Source organism: Marmota monax, unplaced genomic scaffold, assembly GCF_021218885.2.
Source record: "Marmota monax isolate L192 unplaced genomic scaffold, Marmota_monax_Labrador192_F-V1.1 WCK01_AAM20220418_F8-fsc00105, whole genome shotgun sequence".
Taxonomy (NCBI): domain Eukaryota; kingdom Metazoa; phylum Chordata; class Mammalia; order Rodentia; family Sciuridae; genus Marmota; species Marmota monax.
The window spans coordinates 451,317-470,512 of record NW_026692947.1 but is presented as its reverse complement, the minus strand read 5'-3'; the positions used below and the strand labels follow the sequence as shown (position 1 = coordinate 470,512).

The 19,196-nt window shown below is 40.1% G+C and overlaps 1 protein-coding gene across 2 annotated transcripts in view; it reads left to right on the top strand.

Annotated features, from left to right (window-relative positions):
- The first annotated feature begins 2,802 nt into the window (after positions 1 to 2,802).
- Positions 2,803 to 19,196, top strand: part of Dstyk (dual serine/threonine and tyrosine protein kinase) — a 54,167-nt gene continuing 37,773 nt past the window's right edge. For both annotated transcript variants that reach the window (XR_006853295.2, XM_046452097.2), the window contains exon 1: positions 2,803 to 3,219. Coding sequence is in view for 1 of the 2 variants with exons in the window: in XM_046452097.2 (XP_046308053.1) it covers positions 2,955 to 3,219 (265 nt within the window). In the remaining variant the exon portion in view is untranslated. The remainder of the gene's footprint in view (positions 3,220 to 19,196) is intronic.

The following is a 19,196-nucleotide window of genomic DNA, read 5'->3' as shown; positions in this document are numbered from 1 at the left end:
ATTTAATTTAAATTAATTTACTAATTTAAATACTCTCTTCTTAAAATCCAAATACTTAACTTTCCCCTTTTGTCTTTAGAAGTAAATATTTGAATAAAATATGTATTTCTACTGATAGATCTTTGGATTTAAGAAGGTTTGCTGTTGCATCCTTAAAGATTTTTTTAAAATATTTTTTTAGTTGTAGATGGGCACAATATCTTTATTTTTATTTATTTATTTTTATGGGTGCCGGGGATAGAACCCAGGGTCTCACGCATGCGAGGCAAGCGCTCTACCACTGAACTACAACCCCAACTCAAGATTTTTAAGTAGCAAAAATGAGCTCTTTTCTCAGCAGATAAAAAAATGGGGGTGAGTATATTTACACATATTCAAAATGACGATTATAGAAAGCTAGCTACTGCAGCATTGTTTGCAATATCAAAAGACTGAAAAACCCTAAAGGTATAGATATCATATTAAATAAAATATGCCATCCATATGGTAGTATATTATACAGTTAAAAAGAATGAGGCAGATCTTTATGTTCTGCTGTGGAAGTCTTGACATACTCAGAGTATGTATAGTATGCTATCATTTGTTTAAAATACATACATAATCTGTAGTATAGTGTCTCCTGGGAAGGAAATTAGGTGACTGGAAGACAGGGAGACTTAATTTTTCCTTGTACCCTTTATACTATTTGAATTTTATACCACATTCTTATGTCACTTATTTCAAACATTAATTTAAAATATCAGTGAATAATTTTTGAAAGGGTGGGCTCCAGCTTGCTTAGTATGCATGCGGCCCTGGGTTCAATCCCCAGAACTAAGAAAGAAAAAAAGAAAGAGAAAGAAAGAAAAATAAAAAAGAAAGAAAAAGTATGACCTTTCCTGAAAGGACACTCTGGACAACTCCAGTGGAGTGCTCTCTCATTTGATCCTTTGCCCTTTGCTGGAAATTATTCTTCATGGCAAGTCATTATGCATCTCTTTGTTACAGCTCTCCCATTTTTTTTTTAAAGAGAGAGAGAGAGAGATAATTTTTTAATATTTATTTTTTTTAGTTATCGGTGGACACAACATCTTTCATCTGTATGTGGTGCTGAGGATCAAACCCGGGCGCACACATGCCAGGCAAGCGTACTACCTCTTGAGGCACATCCCCAGCCCCCAGCTCTCCCATTTTTAAAAGTAACATTAACATTCTTGTACAAAAATTCCACCCCTCCCTTTTTTTGGTATTTGGAATTGAAACCAGGAACAGTCAAACACTGAGCTATATCCCCAGCACCCCCCCGCCCCATGTTTTATTTAGATATAGGGTATTGCTGAGTTGCTTAGAGCCTCCTAAATTGCTGAGGCTGGCTTTGAACTCAAAATGGTCTTGACTGAGCCTCCGGAGCTGCTGGTATTATAGGCGTGCCCCACTGCTCCCATTTTGTATTTTCATTTTTAATTTACTAAGCCTTTTCAGGGTGCATGGGGAATACAACTTTGCAAAGTAGAAGACTAGCTAGTGGAAAATATGTGGCCGAATATAAGGGAGGGAGTAAATGGGAAGAAGCATGAGGCCCCCATCATTTACCAGGTACAGGTTAATTTGGATTAGTGGCCATTTTTTATAAAATGTTAAAAGTCCCTGGAAAGGTAAAGCAGGACTCACAGAACCTAAAAATCAACTAGTCCAAACCTTTATTCCATAGATAATGAAACAGGTCTTGCCTGAGATTTCAACGCAAGGTATCAGGGAAGTCCAAATCCAAACTCAAATCTCCTCTTAAATTCACTTGAGGAAGGAACTACACCGTCCAGCCTCTCAAAGAAGAGGTCTAGCTCGATTCAAAGATGGGATCTTTTCACATAAGACAGGCATAGTGGACTCTGTGCCTGGTGAGCATGTGAGAGAAAGCAGAAAACGTGAAAAGAGGTGGAGGACAAGTTTTGCCTCTTCATGATTGTGTCTGGCGATAGGAGAGTTTGTTGTCAATGGAAGTCTTCTGTATTGGCAGAAGCCCGGTTAAGATAATCAGAAATGGGGTTGGAAGGCTACAAACCTCAACTTCCTCTTCTCAAACCCGGTCTCCCTACTTCAAGAAACCAACTGTACTTTAGTTTATAGCTCTTATTGACCCTTTCCCATCCCCCCTCTCCACATTTGGAAAAAGAAAATTGGAAAAGAAGTATGCAACCCAAAAGAGAGAGTTCATTATTCTCAGGGTATTTTCCGTTGATCCTCAGTATCTGCTGTGTTCGGAAAGTGAGACAGCCATTTAGGTAACCATGGAGATAGTACTGTCCTCGGTCTTGTTTCCTTCCTTTTCTTTGCTATTAAAATCTTTCCCTCTGATTTCAGTAATGCACCCCACCTCTGCAGGCGTCTGGATTCCTCAGCTCCTCTCCCTCTTCAAGGGCATTCGTGTAGGGAGCAGAAACACATTTAGGAACACATAAAGCTGTCGATGGACCTTTATTTTATTTTTATTTCTATGTGGTACTGAGAATCGAACCCAGTGCCTCACACATGCTTGGCAAGCACTCTACCACTGAGCTATAACCCCAGCTCAGGAACACATTTTTAACACAGAAGTGTGTGTAAGCGTAAGAACGAGTGAGGTTTTTATCCAAGAGGGATCAGTCCCACCTAAGAACTCTGGAGCTTCAGCCTCTCAGCCTCGGGGCTCTGGTGCTCGGCCTCAGCCCAGACTACAAGTCCCAGAAGACCGCGCGGTGATGATGTTCTCCATCATCCTTCCCTTGCTCTCCCGGAGCGCTAAGAGAAAGGTTCCGTGAGCGGTGCACTGTGCGTTGGTTTGTTTGCAACGGCAGTGACGGAGGCTGTCAGCCCGGAGGACTGCAGGCGGGGGCGTCAGGAGGCGGATTCCGCCTCCCTGAAGCACTGGGGGGCGGGAAGGAGGGGGAGTGGATCAGCGGCCGAGGACCCGACCGAGAAGACAGTGCGCTGAGGAGATGGAGGGCGACGGGCTGCCATGGGGCAGCGAGCCGCTCTCGGGTCCTGGCCCCGGAGGAGGCGGAATGATCCGCGAGCTGTGCCGGGGCTTCGGTCGCTACCGCCGCTACCTGGGACGGCTGAGGCAGAACCTGCGCGAAACCCAGAAGTTCTTCCGCGACATCAAGAGCTCCCACAACCACAGTTGCCCCTCCTCCCCCACCGGCGGCGGTGGGGCCGAGCCTGGCCCTGCCGGCGATGTCGCCGAAACCGGGCTGCAGGCTGGTAAGGAGGACAGGCCTGAGGGAAATAGCAAATTTGAAGGCGAACCTCACCGCTGCCCCTTCCCCTACCCAACAACCCTGGGAAAAGGCGCTAAGTGGGAGTTGGGCTGCGTGGCGGGGCCTCGGGGCCTGGGCCGGCGGGATCCGTGATGCGGTGGGAGGGCATCCCTGGGGGAGGGGTACCGAGGGCTCGGCCGGGGACCTGGGAGCAAGGGGCGTCCCGAGTGCAGGAGCCAGGACCCAAGGGACCCGGCTGTGCGCGGGCGGACTGGGAAGGGCGGGTGCGTGAGGAGTGTGGGTGTAAATCCGAGGAGTGGGGAAAGTTGCTTTGAGTTGGAGGGGAGCGGTTGTGGCTCGGAGTCCCAGTTTAGGGATGGAGGAGAGACAGCAGTCAAGGTGTCGCAGAGTCTGAGGAAGCCTCAGGACTACAGCGGTGGGTGGGTGTGTGTTCAAGTATATAAAATGCTTGTACATCCCTCTTGAGGCAGCTCTGTAGAGAAGGAATGTATTCTAATAGGGTTGGGTGTCACCAAAGGAAACCATATCTGATGGGTGCCAGGGAATTGCCCAGAGATGTTGCTTGTGCTTAATGGTGAAGAAGTTAGAGGGAAGGAAGGGATCACTTTAGTCCTGAGCTCTTCGAGAACTAGTTACTATTGCCCTTGTTTACATGATTCTTTCTGGGATGTGCCCGATGCTCCAGAGCACTTAAAATTATGCATGGTCTTTAATCTTTCCTAACTTCTTGTTTTAAAGTGTTGTTGTTGAACTGGAGGGTCAATTGACTTCTGTGTCTTATTAGGATATAGACTGAAAAGGAGGAGGGACTGGCATTCCACATAGATATTTCAGGGACAACATTGGTTTAATTTAGTGATTCTTAAACCACAATGCGTATTAAAATCATACCATGTCTCAGGCTTTCTCTCAGATTCTGATTAAGTAATTGTGGTAAGGGATCCTAAAAATCTGATTTAACATGAAAAGACCCCGAGATTTGGATGCAGGTGATCTGCTAACACTATCAGAAACACGAGTTTAGATGCCGATAGCAAATTTGAACAACTATTATGTTGAGAACTTGCATGAAATGCTTTGAGGTTGTGTGTTAGATCTTATTTTCCCAAAAGTGTGTGTTTAATGTCTTGAATTTGAAATTCCAGAATTGGTAATAAAAATGAGCTCCTGTCAGTTGCATTGTGCACACACACACCTGTAATCCCAGCAACTGGAGAGGCTGAGGCAGGAGTACTGCAAGTTCAACGACAGCTTCTGCATTTTAGCCAGGCTCTCAGCAATTTAAGGATACCCTGCCTCAAAATTAAAAGGGCTGGGGATGTAGCTTAGTGTGTAAAAGTACCCCTGGATTCAATCTCCAGTGGAAGGGGAGAGCTTGTAACATTCTGATAGTATCCTAAATTATACCATTTCATTTAGTTGACCTGGATATCAATTATTAAAAGCTCTTATTTACCTTAGGGGATAAGTGGGATTAGGATGATAACTAGCTTTTCTGAAGTTGGGTTTTTGACATCTTATGTCGGGGATTTGCTGTTCTAGAAATGAACTTGCAGGAGGAACTGTTTTCTTTGAGGCTATCAGAAAACAGCTGATAAAGTAACTAATGGTTTCGGAGAGGATCCCGGGAATGTGTACTTTCACCTTCTCTCTTAGCAGTGTTTTCCAGCATCTTTCATGCTCAGAAGCTTTTCTCAAAGTTTATCTTAGAAAGCTCTCTATTGCTGTTTTATTTTAGTTTAGTTAATTAGTATTTAAAATTTCTTTTAAATTATTATTATTATTATTTAGTGCTGGGGCTCAAACCCAGGACCTCTGGCAAGCAAATGTTCTACCATTGAGCTACACCCCCAGCCAGGCTGTTTTATTTTATTTTACTTATTTTTACTTTTTTCCCATTTTACCATTGAACCCAGCGCCTTGCACATAATAGGCAAGTACTTCTGATGTACATTCCCAGTCCTTTTTATTTTATTTTGAGACACGATCTCACTAAATTGCCCAGGTTGACCTTGAATTTGAAATTCTCCTACCTCAACCTCAAGATTACAGGTGTGCACCACCTCACTCAGCTCTTGCTGTCTTATGTTACACAACTATTTTAGAATTATTCCTAAGAAAATCAGAGAATAGAGTCACCTTAGGGAGATGGACGTTTTCAAGGCATCTTTGTTGGCTCTTGTTTTTATTTTTTAAAAGCCAACTTAAGCAATACAAATACACCTTTGTATTTTGCCTCATTGACTTTTCTAGTTGACTGCATCGTGAACTAATTTTGCATATTTAGCTCTCTTCATCCTCTGGAATCTGTCCATCCTAAATAAAAACTGAGAGGGTGCAGAAGACAAAACTGGGGGCAGTTTGATTTGTTCCATGAGACACTTCCCTTCCTGTCGCTGTGGAGGGTCTTGTTTTGGGGAAGTAGAAAACACCAGGGAAAATTAGATGATACTTGCTATGTGTATTTAGGGGTGCCATTTTATCAGCTATTTAGGTAATTATGTTAGGAAATAGAAACCACTCTGTAAAAGACAACTAGCTCTTGTTCTCTCTTTTTGCAGGCTATCTGTGTAAGGTCAATGTCATTCAGAGACTGTCTCAACTTTCTTTTGTGAATGCTGGTTTCTGATTAATAGGAACCTGGAATGTTAAGGAAAGGAACACTCAATTCTTAAGAAACTTCAAAAAAGTTTTAATCATTTCAGAATGGCAGTGACCTTCTGGGCTTGAGGCAGTATGGTATTTAAGCAGTTGAAAATTAGGGACAAACTATAAATTTGAAATTGTTGGACTATAAGGATGGTAACAATAGAAAAAACTTTTGTTTCTTTATATACTATTTATAGTGCCATATAATGCCAAGAAGTTTTGTTATTTCACTTTCAACCACAAAGGATTGGGAAGAACCTCAAAATAATACTTCCCTTTTCCCCCCCCTGGTACTGGGGTTAAACCTAGAGACTCACACATACTACATCCCCAACCATTTTTTTAATATTTATTTTTTAGTTATAAGTGGACACAATATCTTTATTTTACTTTTATGTGGTGCTGAGGATTGAACCCAGTGCCTCATGCATACTAGGCAAGCACTCTACCTCTGAGCCACAACCCCAGCTCCCCAACCATTTTTATTTTTTATTTGAGACAGAGTCTCACTAAGTTGCCCAGGCTGGCCTCAAACTTGGCATTCTCCTGCCCCAGCCTCCTGGGTAGCTGGATTTATAGGCATGCACCACCATGCCTGGTTTATTTCCCTCTTAATTTTGATAGTTGATGATGTCGAGAATATATAATATGTTATATTTTAGAAGTTAAACATTTAGAAGTTTAAGAGTTAAAAAGTAGGTGGAATAGGACTCCAAAATGATTTTTTTTAAAAGAGTAGCTTTGTTTATATTAAAAAAAAAATGGAATTGTAAGTGAAGTTTCCTTTATTTAGTTCTGCTGCCCAAATGGGCCTTTTTTCCCATTTTACTTTGGGAGATGAGACCCCCCCTTATATCTTGATTTTTCATCAGAGGGTTCAGAAGTAATGAGATAAAGACTGAGCACTTCTGGAGAAAGGCAGAATAGAATATTACAAAACAAAAGAGGGAAAAGTGTTTTTCTTGTTTTATGATCCAGTAGAGTTCCTGGTTTTGCAGTTTGTCATAAACCTCTCAATTTTAAGAAACTGGAGTGACTCAATTCATTCCAAAGGAATTCTATTCTTTGTGTTGCCTTCCTTCCATCCTGGTTCCACTCCCTACTAACTGAATGACAAACCACAACTGTGTTGTTCCATAGTCTTCATCTGGAGAAGGGAATTTGAATAGTACTTACCTGTAGGATTGTCGGGAGCTAATATATGCACAGGTTTAGAACAGGTGCCATGTAAATATTAGCTATTATTCAATAGAAATTTGAGTTCCTGGGATGTACTAGTCTGTGGGATATATGGGGGTAAAGCGTAAAAGATGTCGGTTTTGGCTTTGGGCTAGTGGACATCGGTCTTTTTCTTCTATGCTTTTCTCCTAAGAAAGAAAAATAATTATAATTATCCTCACTATAAAATACTTACTTGTTTATGTTGGATGATACATAAAAGAACAAGGTAGACCTGAACTTGGTCCTCTACAAAGGTGTAATCTAATCCAAACTTTATTCACCTCCAACACATAAAGCATGGGAGGTGGTGGGAACCATAATAGGAAGGTGTAAGATTATAGGAATTTTTCTTTTTGGTACTAGAGATTGATCCCAGGGGTGCTTTACGACTGATCTACATCCCTAGACTTTTTTTTATTTTGAGGCAGGATCTTGCTAAGTTGCTGAGGGTCTTGCTCAGTTGCCCAGGCTGGCCACCAACTTGGCAATCTTCTTGCCTCAGCCTCCTGAGTTGCTGGGGTTACAGGTTTACACCACTGTGTCAGTACCAGATTATAGGCATTTTATGTGAATTATAATTCTTAGGTTTTTATAACTCTTTTTGCCTTTGGTTAGCGGATAGCTATGTTTCCCCAATATTCTTCATTCCCTTTTTGGCATGTCTAGTATGAACTTGTTGCCAGAATTTAAAAGAAGGAAAAAAGCATTAGTGCACTTATTTAAAACAGACATTATCTTAGAAAGTTGTATGGATGATAAAGTTTAAGTGGCAGAGCGACACTTGGGGGAGATATAAAACACTGGGAGAAAGGAGTCTCTTTGCAACCTGGTTTTGTACACCTGCCATCTTTATGGGGCTGAGGGTTGGGGAGAACAGGTTGTGGGGCAAAACATAGACAAGAGATGGAATTACTGTGTATTCTAGTAGTTTGTGATGTTTAGAAGAGCTGCCTATGAATTATAAGCTCTAGTAGAGATGGTCTTGTAGTTATTTATTTATTTTTATTACCTTAGATTAACAAAACCCCATCTTTTCAAGTATATATGAAACTTTCTCTTTCTCAATTTTCTACCCATGTGGAAGCAGCATACAGTGGTTAAAAGCAAGCATGAACATTTAATCAGACCTGAGTCCAAATTTAAATTTATTTTGTGTGTGTGTGTGTGTGTGTGTACACGTATGTATTGGTACTGGGGATTGAACCCAGGGGCATTTTACCACTAAGCTACATCCTAATCCTGTTTATTTATTTATTTATTTTACTTTGAGATAGGGTCTTGCCTAGTTGCTGAGGATCTTGCTAAGTTGTTGAGGCAGGCCTTGAACTTGTGATCCTCTTTATTCAGCCTCCCCAGTAGCAGGGTTTATAGGCGTGCACCATCACAAAACTGTGTGACTTTGGCAAGTTACTTAGCCTATTTGAGTCTTTTCTGTATAAAGGAGTGATACACAATGCCACACATTGTGTCATTCTATTTATATGAAATGTCCAAAATAGGCACATTTATGGAGACAGAAAGTGGATTAGAGGTTGCCAGGCATTGTGGGGAGAGGCAAATGAGGAGTGACTGCTGGTGGGTTTGAGGTTTCTTTTAAGGTGTTGAAAATGCTCTGGAATTCAATAGTAGTGATGGTTGTACAACTTTGTGAACATACTAAAACCACTGAATTTTACACTTAAAAAGGCATGGTGTTGGAGCTGGGGTTGTGGCTCAGTGGTACAACGCTTGCCTCACACGTGTGAGGCACTGGCTTCGATTCTCAGTACCACATATAGATAAATGAATAAAATAAAGGTCTATCAATATCTAAAAAAACTTTTTTTTTTTAAAGGCATAGTGTCGCACATCTATAAGCACTGTGATAATCCCAAGGACTCAGGAGGGAGGCTGAGGTACAAGGATCACACATTTGAGGCCAGCTTGGTCAATTTAGCAAGACTGTCTCTAAATAAAAAACAAAAAGGGCTTGGGTATGTAGTTCAGCAGTAAATTGCCCTTGGCTTCCATCTGCCAAAAAAAAAAAAAAAAAAAAAAAGAAGTGGGAGTGGGGAGGAGGCTAATTATATCTTAATAAATAAGATGGGAGTGGTAATGCCAACTTTCCAAAGTTGTGACATTTGGTGACAATGATATTAAAACTCAGGTGTATACTTAGTGCTAAATCTATGTGTTTGTGTGTGTGTGTTTGTGTATAGTTAGTGAACACTGGATTAGGAAGCTGGCAAATGGGGTTGGGGAAAGAAAATGAGGGCAAAAAGATGGAATATGGGACAGAACAATTTTGAGTGGGAGCCAGATTTAGGCCCAGGTCTCCAGGCTCCCAGTCCAATTCTGCTTCTGTGACTCCTTGTTCTTTTTTGACCTGGCTGGCCATGGGAATACAAAATGCACTCTGCAGTAGAGAGAATTTGTTACAAATGAGTCATAACCGAGGCTCCATAGCTTGTCATGGAACCATGATTTACTTCAGTGGGAGACTGTTTGATTCAGTGACTATAGTGTGATGTAGCCTACTCAGGCCCCTTATTCCAGTTTCTCCTCCCTGACTTTCAGGGTACCAGGTCTCCTTTTGCTGATTAGGAACCTGGGAGGAAATGGCTTTCTCAAGCACAATGGTGCTTCGCACCCTTTCCCTTTTTAGCCTTTCCCTTCCTAATCTTCCTTTCCTGGAAAAATCTGTTTCCCATAGCTCAGGGCAAGCCTGCTTTTAAAAAGGGTTGTAAAATTCTGCCTGCTCTTAAAAAGAAAAAACATTATTGCCTTTAACTTATTATCAACTGCAATGTATTTAGTTTAGTCTTCAAGTCATTACTTCAGGGCTGGGGCTGGAGCTCAGTGGTAGAGCACTTGCCTATCACCTGTGAGATACTGGGTTTGATCCTCAGCATCACATAAAAATAAATAAATACAATATAGGTATTGTGGTATTGTCCATCTACAACTAATAAATAAATAAATAAATAAATACACAAATAAATAAGTCATTATTTCAATATGGCTTGTGCTTCAGCCATGCAAGTGTTTTTAAAGGCAGCATAGAATTAGCTGGGCCAGTGGTTTGTAATCCCAGCAACGTGAAAGGCTGAAGCAGGTGGACCACAAGTTTGAGGTTAACCTTGGCAATTTAGGGAGACCCTCAGCAACTTAGTGAGACCCCATCTTATAAAATAAAAGAGGACTGGGAATGTAACTTAGTGGTGAGGTGCCCCCCCCTTCACCTGAGTCATAAATAAATAAATAAATAGGGCTGGGGTAAGGTGGTGAAGTGCTCCAAGGTTCAATCCCCAGTACCCCCTTCCACCCAAAAAATCCCCCACAGATTTTGATAAAAATCCAGTGTTAAATTTTGTTTTGGTCTGTCCACTTTCTCCTTTGCTTTCTTCCTTTCTCTGTTCTGTGTTTCACTAGATTGAGAGAACAAAGGATCTTTCTGTGGTTAAATACACTTCAAAAACAATCTTAAAAATAAAACTTCAAAGAATATTATTGAAATAAAGATAAATGTGAATTTCACATTATATCTGTCTAATTCTTATAGGCTCTTGTTTTTATTTATTTATTTGTTTGTTTGTTTGTTTTTGTATGATAGCTGTGAGTGTATTTGTTTTATCCTGCTGACTAGATTGTAAATCTTTAAGAATAAAGACTGTTTTATTTATCTTTGTATTCCCTGCAATGCCTACCATGAGCAAATAAATATATATTAAATTATTTCCATGGCTGGTAGATGTTGGAATGATGTTTTGAAATTAAGTGCAATTTTGGGGCTGAGGTTGTGGCTCAGTGGTAGAGTGCTCGCCTAGCACATGTGAGGCACTGGGTTCAAACCTCAGTACCACATAAAAATGAAATAAATATGTTGTGCCCACCTACAACTAAAAAATAAATATTAAAAAAAAGAAATTAAGTGCAATTTAATTCCCACTTCAGAAGGTTGTTGTTGTTGTTATTATTATTATTATTATTATTATTATTATTTTACCAGAGAAGATATGGATTTTTGTAGACTCACCTACATTTTACTTCTTGGGCCCCTAAAAAAAGAACAATAATATACATTTGATAGATGATGAGTAGTCTGGCATTACTTCTTTTTGGAGACCAAGTCTTGCGATGTTGGCTACGCTGGCCTGGAACTCCTGGGCTGAAGTGATCCTTGTGCATCAGCCTCTTGAGTACTGTAGGTACACCTATAGGGACTGTAGGTACACCCCACGTGCCTGGCTAGGCTGGAGTTACATTCTATGCTGGTATCCCAAATAATGTTTTTCATGTCCCAGAGGATGAATTAGTTGCATACAATACCAATAGACCAGAGTTTCACTCTGATATGGTAAGTAAATTCTTTTTAAAAAAAACAAATTCTAAAAATATTAAATTTTTTGTTGTTGTTGTAAAATACCTTTACTTCATTTTTATGTGGTGCTGAGGATTGAGCCCAGTGCCTCACACATGCAAGGCAAGCACTCTACCATTGAGCCATAACCCCAGGCCCTGGGAAGTGAATTCTTAATTTTTTTCACTCAAAAAATTATTATTTTATTTTCTGATTCTGTACTGGGCACATGACATAGTAGTGAACCACTCTGTCCAACTAACAGATTATTAATTCTAAAGCAATGTTATGAAAGAAGGATTGATGTTTCATTGCATACCCTCTAGGGAGTTGTCTACAAATTAGTTATCTACTTAACCAACAGCTTCTTTGATGGGGTAGGGCACATGGGAATTTGTAAGATTAAATGGCACTGTTAAGAATAGAAGTTGAGTGCTGGGGGTGTAGCTCAAAGATAGTGCACTTGCTTGGCATATACAAGGCCCAGAGCACTGCATCTCCAGCACTGCAAGGAAAAAAAGTAAGAGTTGAGACGTTCTGCTGACTATCTGACCAAGTACAAGAAAATTAACCCTCTTCTTTCTTTGTTAGAGTATTGATAATTTTTGTGTTTACAGGTTTCAAATGCAGGATGCATTCATAAGGATTACTGTTAGAGTTTCTCTCCATCTCCATATCTTTCTTAGAGATTACTTACAGAGAAACCAGTAGTGAGAGTGTAAGGTGTGTAGATAGATGTGCTTTTCTCCCTAACAGTTCTAAGACCTAAAGTCAATTTGCTCCTTCTTGTAGAAAAATAGTCAGCCTCTAGGGATGATAGATTTTTGCTTCCTACGTGGCCCAGGGAATCTGAGTGGTGTCATTTATAACGAGTACAGGGAGTGAGTCCATGTGGAATATGCAGTTTTTCTTTCTTATTTCTCAGAGGTCTATCTGAAGTGCCCTGTGAGGATGTCCAGTCTCAGGCCATTTCTAGGTTGGCAGACTGATTCACCTCTTTGCCAAATGAGGAGTTAGTGATGTTGGGGTCTTGGGATTTGGCACCTGAGCAGAGAATATATATATATAAAATAGTGGTAGAGATCTGTGTTTCTTTGCTTTCTCTGTATCACTGAGAAAGCCTCCTTATGTATAATGTTCCTCCAAAGTTCAATCCAAAACTGTGAAGAAAGGTTGGTCAGAGCCTGAGGACCCATCGATCCCCTATGGACTCCAGATGAAATGCCCATCACAGGCAGTGTGAAAGGTTTGGATATGATCCCCTGCTGTGTGTCGTGTGGCTGTGGGAACCTTTTGACCCCTACTCTCTTTGGGGTTGGTTTTATTATGCTGTGCTTCCGTTCCCTGGGGTGCTATTCTCTGGGCAGGAAGATGAGAAGTAGGACTGGAGAATTGTTTTACTTTTCAGTTGTCTAAATGATGTATCAGAATCGCCTGAAGAATGACTTCTTGGTTGTATATTCATAAAAGACTTTGATTTTTAAAAAAAAATGCACATTTCTTTTTAAAAACTGCTTTTATTTGTATTCTTTTACTTGGATGTAAAAAGTGTCTAATTTTAGCTTCATCAGATTAAGAGCTTTAGTGCCTTACTTATGCCAGACAGATTTCGGTTTGGTGTTCTTTTACCCTTTGTAGTCCATATAATGGGGACAGAATTTCCCAGGATTTCTTTGTTTTTAATAAAACCACTTTGCATCAACAAATGGGCCAAGGACCTGAACAGACACTTCTCAGAGGAGGACATACAGTCAATCAACAAGTACATGAAAAAATGCTCACCATCTCTAGCAGTCAGAGAAATGCAAATCAAAACCACCCTAAGATACCATCTCACTCCAGTAAGATTGGCAGCCATTAGGAAGTCAAACAACAACAAGTGCTGGCGAGGATGTGGGGAAAAGGGTACACTTGTACATTGCTGGTGGGACTGCAAATTGGTGCAGCCAATTTGGAAAGCAGTATGGAGATTTCTTGGAAAGCTGGGAATGGAGCCACCATTTGACCCAGCTATTCCCCTTCTCTGTCTATTCCCTAAAGACCTAAAAAGAGCATGCTACAGGGACACTGCTACATCGATGTTCATAGCAGCACAATTCACAATAGCAAGACTGTGGAACCAACCTAGATGCCCTTCAATAGATGAATGGATAAAAAAAAATGTGGCATTTATACACAGTGTATTACTCTGCATTAAAAAATGACAAAATCATAGAATTTGCAGGGAAATGGATGGCATTAGAGCAGATTATGCTAAGTGAAGCTAGCCAATCCCTAAAAAACAAATGCCAAATGTCTTCTTTGATATAAGGAGAGTAACTAAGAACAGAGTAGGGACGAAGAGCAGGAGACGAAGATTAACATTAAACAGGGATGAGAGTGGGAGGGAAAGGGAGAGAGAAGGGAAATTGCATGGAAATGGAAGGAGACCCTCAGGGTTATACAAAAGTACATACAAGAGGAAGTGAGGGGAAAGGGAAAAATAATACAAGGGGGAGAAATGAATGACAGTAGAGGGGGTGGAGAGAGAAGAGGGGAGGGGAGGGGAGGGGGGATAGTAGAGGATAGGAAAGGCAGCAGAACACAACAGACACTAGTATGGCAATATGTAAATCAATGGATGTGTAACTGATGTGATTCTGCAATCTGTATATGGGGTAAAAATGGGAGTTCATAACCCACTTGAATCAAAGTTTGAAATATGATATATCAAGAAATATGTAATGTTTTGAACAACCAACAATAAAAAATTAAAAAAAAAAAGATCAATGATAATTTGCAGTAAAATGAAGTTCCTGTGATTAATACCAAAAACAAAAATACACTTTGCAAGGACCAAAGCCTTGTCACAAATGCAGCTAGGTTTACAGAACTCGTTTTGATAAAAATTCTCTCTAGAGGGACAGCAATTGAACTAGTAGCGTGAAGCTTAGCTTTTAGAAATATTCCAAAAAATGTACTCTAGCCTTAGTTTTTAATCTTGTGGTGATACATAAATGCAAGGAGAAGTTGGGGGAAAATAGCTTGTTAGAAGAAAAGTCATTCTTATTTTTTGGCATACAAGAACTCTAGTTAAAGCTATTTCAGTTTCTCCTGATTGAAAACTGTCTTGCTCTGCTGATGATTGTCCTGTGAAGAGAAATGGAGAAGTTCTGCTGTTCCCACTTCAGAAATGGTTTTTAGCATAGAAGAAAAGTAGTTAAGAGTATGCTAAGGAAGAGTCCTGCACTCCTGAAGAGGTGGCAATATGTTCTCTAACCCTGAGTAAACAGAAGAGGCCACTCCTGGCATTGCAAGGTCAGGCTTCTCTGGTGGCTTCTTAACAGATGAGCTTGATGGTTAGAGGTTACCTTCATCAGAGTGTCCTGTGCATGGTGTCGGTCTAGGCTGCTTAGCCTTGTGAATCTGGGTTCTAAGTCTGACCCTGAACTACTTGAATTAGTGCCCTGAACTCCCCAGTCCGAATGGGCAGCCATAAACCATCACAGGAAGACTGAAGACATGAAAATAGTATGCAGGGCAAAAGTGGGAACAATGAAGAAACTGTTATTGTTCACATCCTGTTATTACTGAGTAGGATGGATTTTTCCCTGCTGTTTTTCCTTTCAGGTAAAATTCTGTTTCTTGATCACTTTCTTCTGAGATCTAGAGCTGCATATGCCTTGCTAGGGTTTCTTTTTATCATTAAAAATAATTTTTAAGTAATTTCAAACATGCATAAATGTTAACAGAAAAATATTAAGAGCTCTCATACCTACTTCCCGCAGATTTCCCAGTTGTTAACATTTTAACACATTTGATGTATAACCAGCTCCCCCCACCTTCTGGTATATTATGTCTTGTCTTTTTCAGAACCTTTGAGAACAAGATGCAAATAGGTTGTTTCATCTGTAAACATTCAAACATTCTCCCGAACAAGGACATGCTTGTACATGTCAGTGTACAGCTCTCCAAATCAGGAAATTAACATGGATTCTATATTACCAACCAGTCCTCAGATCCCATTCAAGTTTTGCTAACTGTCCCAACAATGATTTTTTTTTTTTCTTTTTGATCTAGAACCCTGTCCAGGAGCACATGTTATTATGTCTCTTCAGATTCCCTTAATCCTAAACAGTTCCTTGGCCTTTTCCTGTCATTCATGTCTTCTGCAAATTTGTAAAGTAGGCCTTACATTCTGTAGTAGGCCCCTTCACCTGGATCTATATGTTGTTTCCTCACTATTAGACTTAGGTCATGGGCGTTTTTTGTTGTTGTTGTTATTTTTTTATTTTATTTTTTTACAATACCTTTATTCTATTCCATTCATTTTATGTGGTGCTGATAATCGAACACAGGGCCCCACACCTAGTAGGTGAGCACTCTACCTCTCAGCCACAATCCCAGACCCAGGTCATGGGCTCTTAACAGGACGGAGAGATGCTGTGATGCACCCACCTCACAGAGTGCATGATGTCAACCCTCCCTGGAGATGTTAAGCTTGAAATTCACCATTTCCCCCTTTGCACTTCATTAGTCCTTTGTGGGGAAGTGTCTGAGATTTCACGGATATTCATCCCATTTCCCCACAAACCTCCTTCCACTAGACCTAGAATCCACTGACACTCCCTCCTGTCTCCATGTTCCTTCTGTGTCTATTAGTTGGCATTCTGCTGGAGAAGACCTTTCCTTTTCACTTTTTTATTTATGTCAATGGGGGACGTGTGAATTTTTTTCAATGGGTTATAACTCTGTTATTTTTAATTTTTATGCATGAATTATCCCCAATTTGGTCATTTAAATCCTCCTTCAGGTTGCTCCCAACGTTTTTTAATCTCCTAGAAGTACTCTACCACTGAGCTACATACCCAGTCCTTTTTATTTTCAGACAGGGTCTCACTAAGTTTTAGAGGCTGGCCTTGAGTTTGCTATTCTCCTACCTCAGCCTCCTAAGTCACTGGGATTACAGGCTCCATTGTCCTTCCCTTTGTACTGGGGATTGAACCTATTATGGGCAAGCTACCACTAAAGCCAATTCACCAGCCCTTTTTATTTTAAGCTAGGGTCTAGCTAAATTGCCCAGGCTGTCCTTGAATTTACTATCCTCCTGCCTCAGCTTCCCAAGTAGGTGGGATTATAGGCATGCACACTATACCTGGCTCCAGTATCCTTTTGACATATTACCACTTTTGAATCATTCTTTGGTTATAAACTGTTAAACACTTCTTTCTAAATTACAGAATCTAAGCTTTCTGTGAAGCCTGTACTTGATGTCTTTTGAGGAACCACTTCCATCTCTATATCCCATAAATTACAGCCTCATCTTCCAGCCACATTTTTGTTCCCCCTGTAGCATGAGCAGCTTCAGGAGCAGTTTCACCCAGAAAGGAACTTGTCAGCAGGCTGCTGAGTGCCTTCTTCTCGTCTCATGTGGCTCCTGCCATTGTAAACTCCCCTTTTTCCTGGTAACAGGACAATCTGCTTAAAATCTGTTGGATCTGGTCACAGTGGCATACTCCTGGAATCCCAGTGGCTTGAGAGGCTGAGACAGGAGGATTATGAGTCCAAAACCAGTCTCATAAACTTAGTGAGGCCCTAAGCAACTCGGTGACACCATGTCTCTAAGTAAAATTTTAAAATGGGATGGAGATGTGGCTCAGTGGTTAAGTGCCCCTGGCTTCAATCCCTGGTACCAAAAAAAAAAAAAAAAAAAAAATCTGTTGGTAATCTGCCAAACAGTGGTGCATGCCTGTAATCCCAGTGATTCAGGAAGCTGAGGCAGGAGGATCCCAAGTTCAAGGCTAGTCTCAGCAACTTAAATAACTAAATAAGTGAGGCCCTAAATAACTTAGTGAGACCCTGTCTGAAAATAAAAAGAGCTAGGCATGTAGCTCAGTGGCAAATTGTCCCTGGGTTCAATTCTCCATACAAAAAAAAAAAAAAAAAAATTCTGTTGAAGATCTTATGACCAGCAGATAGGATAACTTTAGAGATGCTTCTGCCAGCTTGGCTTTCAGTTTCCAGCAAGAGCTTTAGCTACTTGAGTGTATTTCAGCGTTTAATCTCTGCACCCTGACCCCTTCATCAAAATACCTTGTACTGATTGGTCCTGATGATTCTGAAAGCAAGACTACCTAAGCATATAGTTTCCTTAAATCAGGTGCTTCCTGTGTCATTCAGCATCTTAAATTTTGCTGAAGGCCAGTGAGCTTGTTTGGGAATGATAAGTAAATGTTTCTTGTCTATACTTTCTTCTCTTTCATACCCCAGGAATTTTTGGAGCTGAATACTTTGAAATTTATAGTAGAATTGATTATAGTAGAAAGACTATATAACATTCTTTTCTCAATTTAGGTTTTGTTCTTTACTTTTGGCACATATAGTTGATATAAAATAAAGCATCATACTTATTTATGGAAATGCACATTTATGTCACTGGTTGCTTAAGTTAATTATAAAATCCTTTAAATTTCTTTTGCTTTTAGAGAAGACTTGAGGTAGCTTGCCATAAAAGCACATATTATATTTCAGGGAAATTCAATGTTAAAAGTGAGATTCAAAACAAAATAGGGTGGGGGCTGTAGCTCAGTGGCAGAATGCTTGCCTAGCATGTGTGAGGCACTGGTTTCGATCCTTAGCACCCCATAAATAAAGTAAAAGCATTTAAATAAAACAGTCTCCTCGAAGAAGAAAATCATTTGGTACCAGGAACAAGGACTAAGTAGTAACTGTTGATATCTGAATTAACTCTGAAGTCCTTGTTTACCTTGAGTTTACAGAGATTGAAAAAATGTGTGACTGTCATAGGGGTCATGACCCACACTACTCTAAGAAAACACAAGATGACAAGAACAAAACATAACAAATTTATTTAGTCAAAGTTTTATATGCATAAAGCCTTCAGAAAGGAAACCGCCCCCAAGACTCAGGCAAAACTATTAATGATTAGGTTTATTAGAGAATGAACATGAATGGAAACAGTAGACAAAGGGATCTAATGGTAATAGATGAGGTGGACCCAGCAAAATCTGCCCAGATTCTTCTTGGTCCTTCTGTGTAGCCTTTCTTCCTTCCCTTGACCTCTCTTACTAGTGTAATTTAACTTCAAATCCAAATGGTAATCATACTGACTGATAAGAAGTATGTTAAGAATTTCTCTGAAAAGCACCTATAGTTTCTTATAGAAAAGAGACTCTAGAGATCTTAGGTAGAATAATAGTACCAATTTTGAAAATGTACCAGATAGTGGTAATTCTGTTTTTCTCCTCAAAGTCTGTATTCCTCGTGGTTTGGGGCAACTTCTCCTTTAAATTTGGGTCTTACAATACTAAATTTTGTGTTTGGCTCCAGATTGAGAAATGTTGTATTTGGGTAGTAGAGAGCATTGTCTGCTACTGAGTATTAACCTGGCCCCTGAAACTTTGGGGACATCTCCTGCACAGCCCTGCGTTTCACCTTTTATCTGCTTAGATAAGTAGAGGAAACTGGGCTGTTTCTTAGTTCTGATTTTTAAACTTATGTTTTCTCATTTATAAGTGAGGATAAGAGGAGTCTTTGGTAGAGTTGTGAGCATTAAATGAGATTAGGCAAACAAAGTGATCAATATATAGAAAGGGTTCAATAAATGTTACCTAGGACAAATAAGCAAAATGACTTGCTCCTTCCATTGTTATTCTCTTCTTCCAACTTGAAACCTTTGTTTAAAAATAACCCCAGTCAAGATCATCTATATTTAAGTATAGCCACTAAGCAAAAGAAAAACAGAAAGAAAA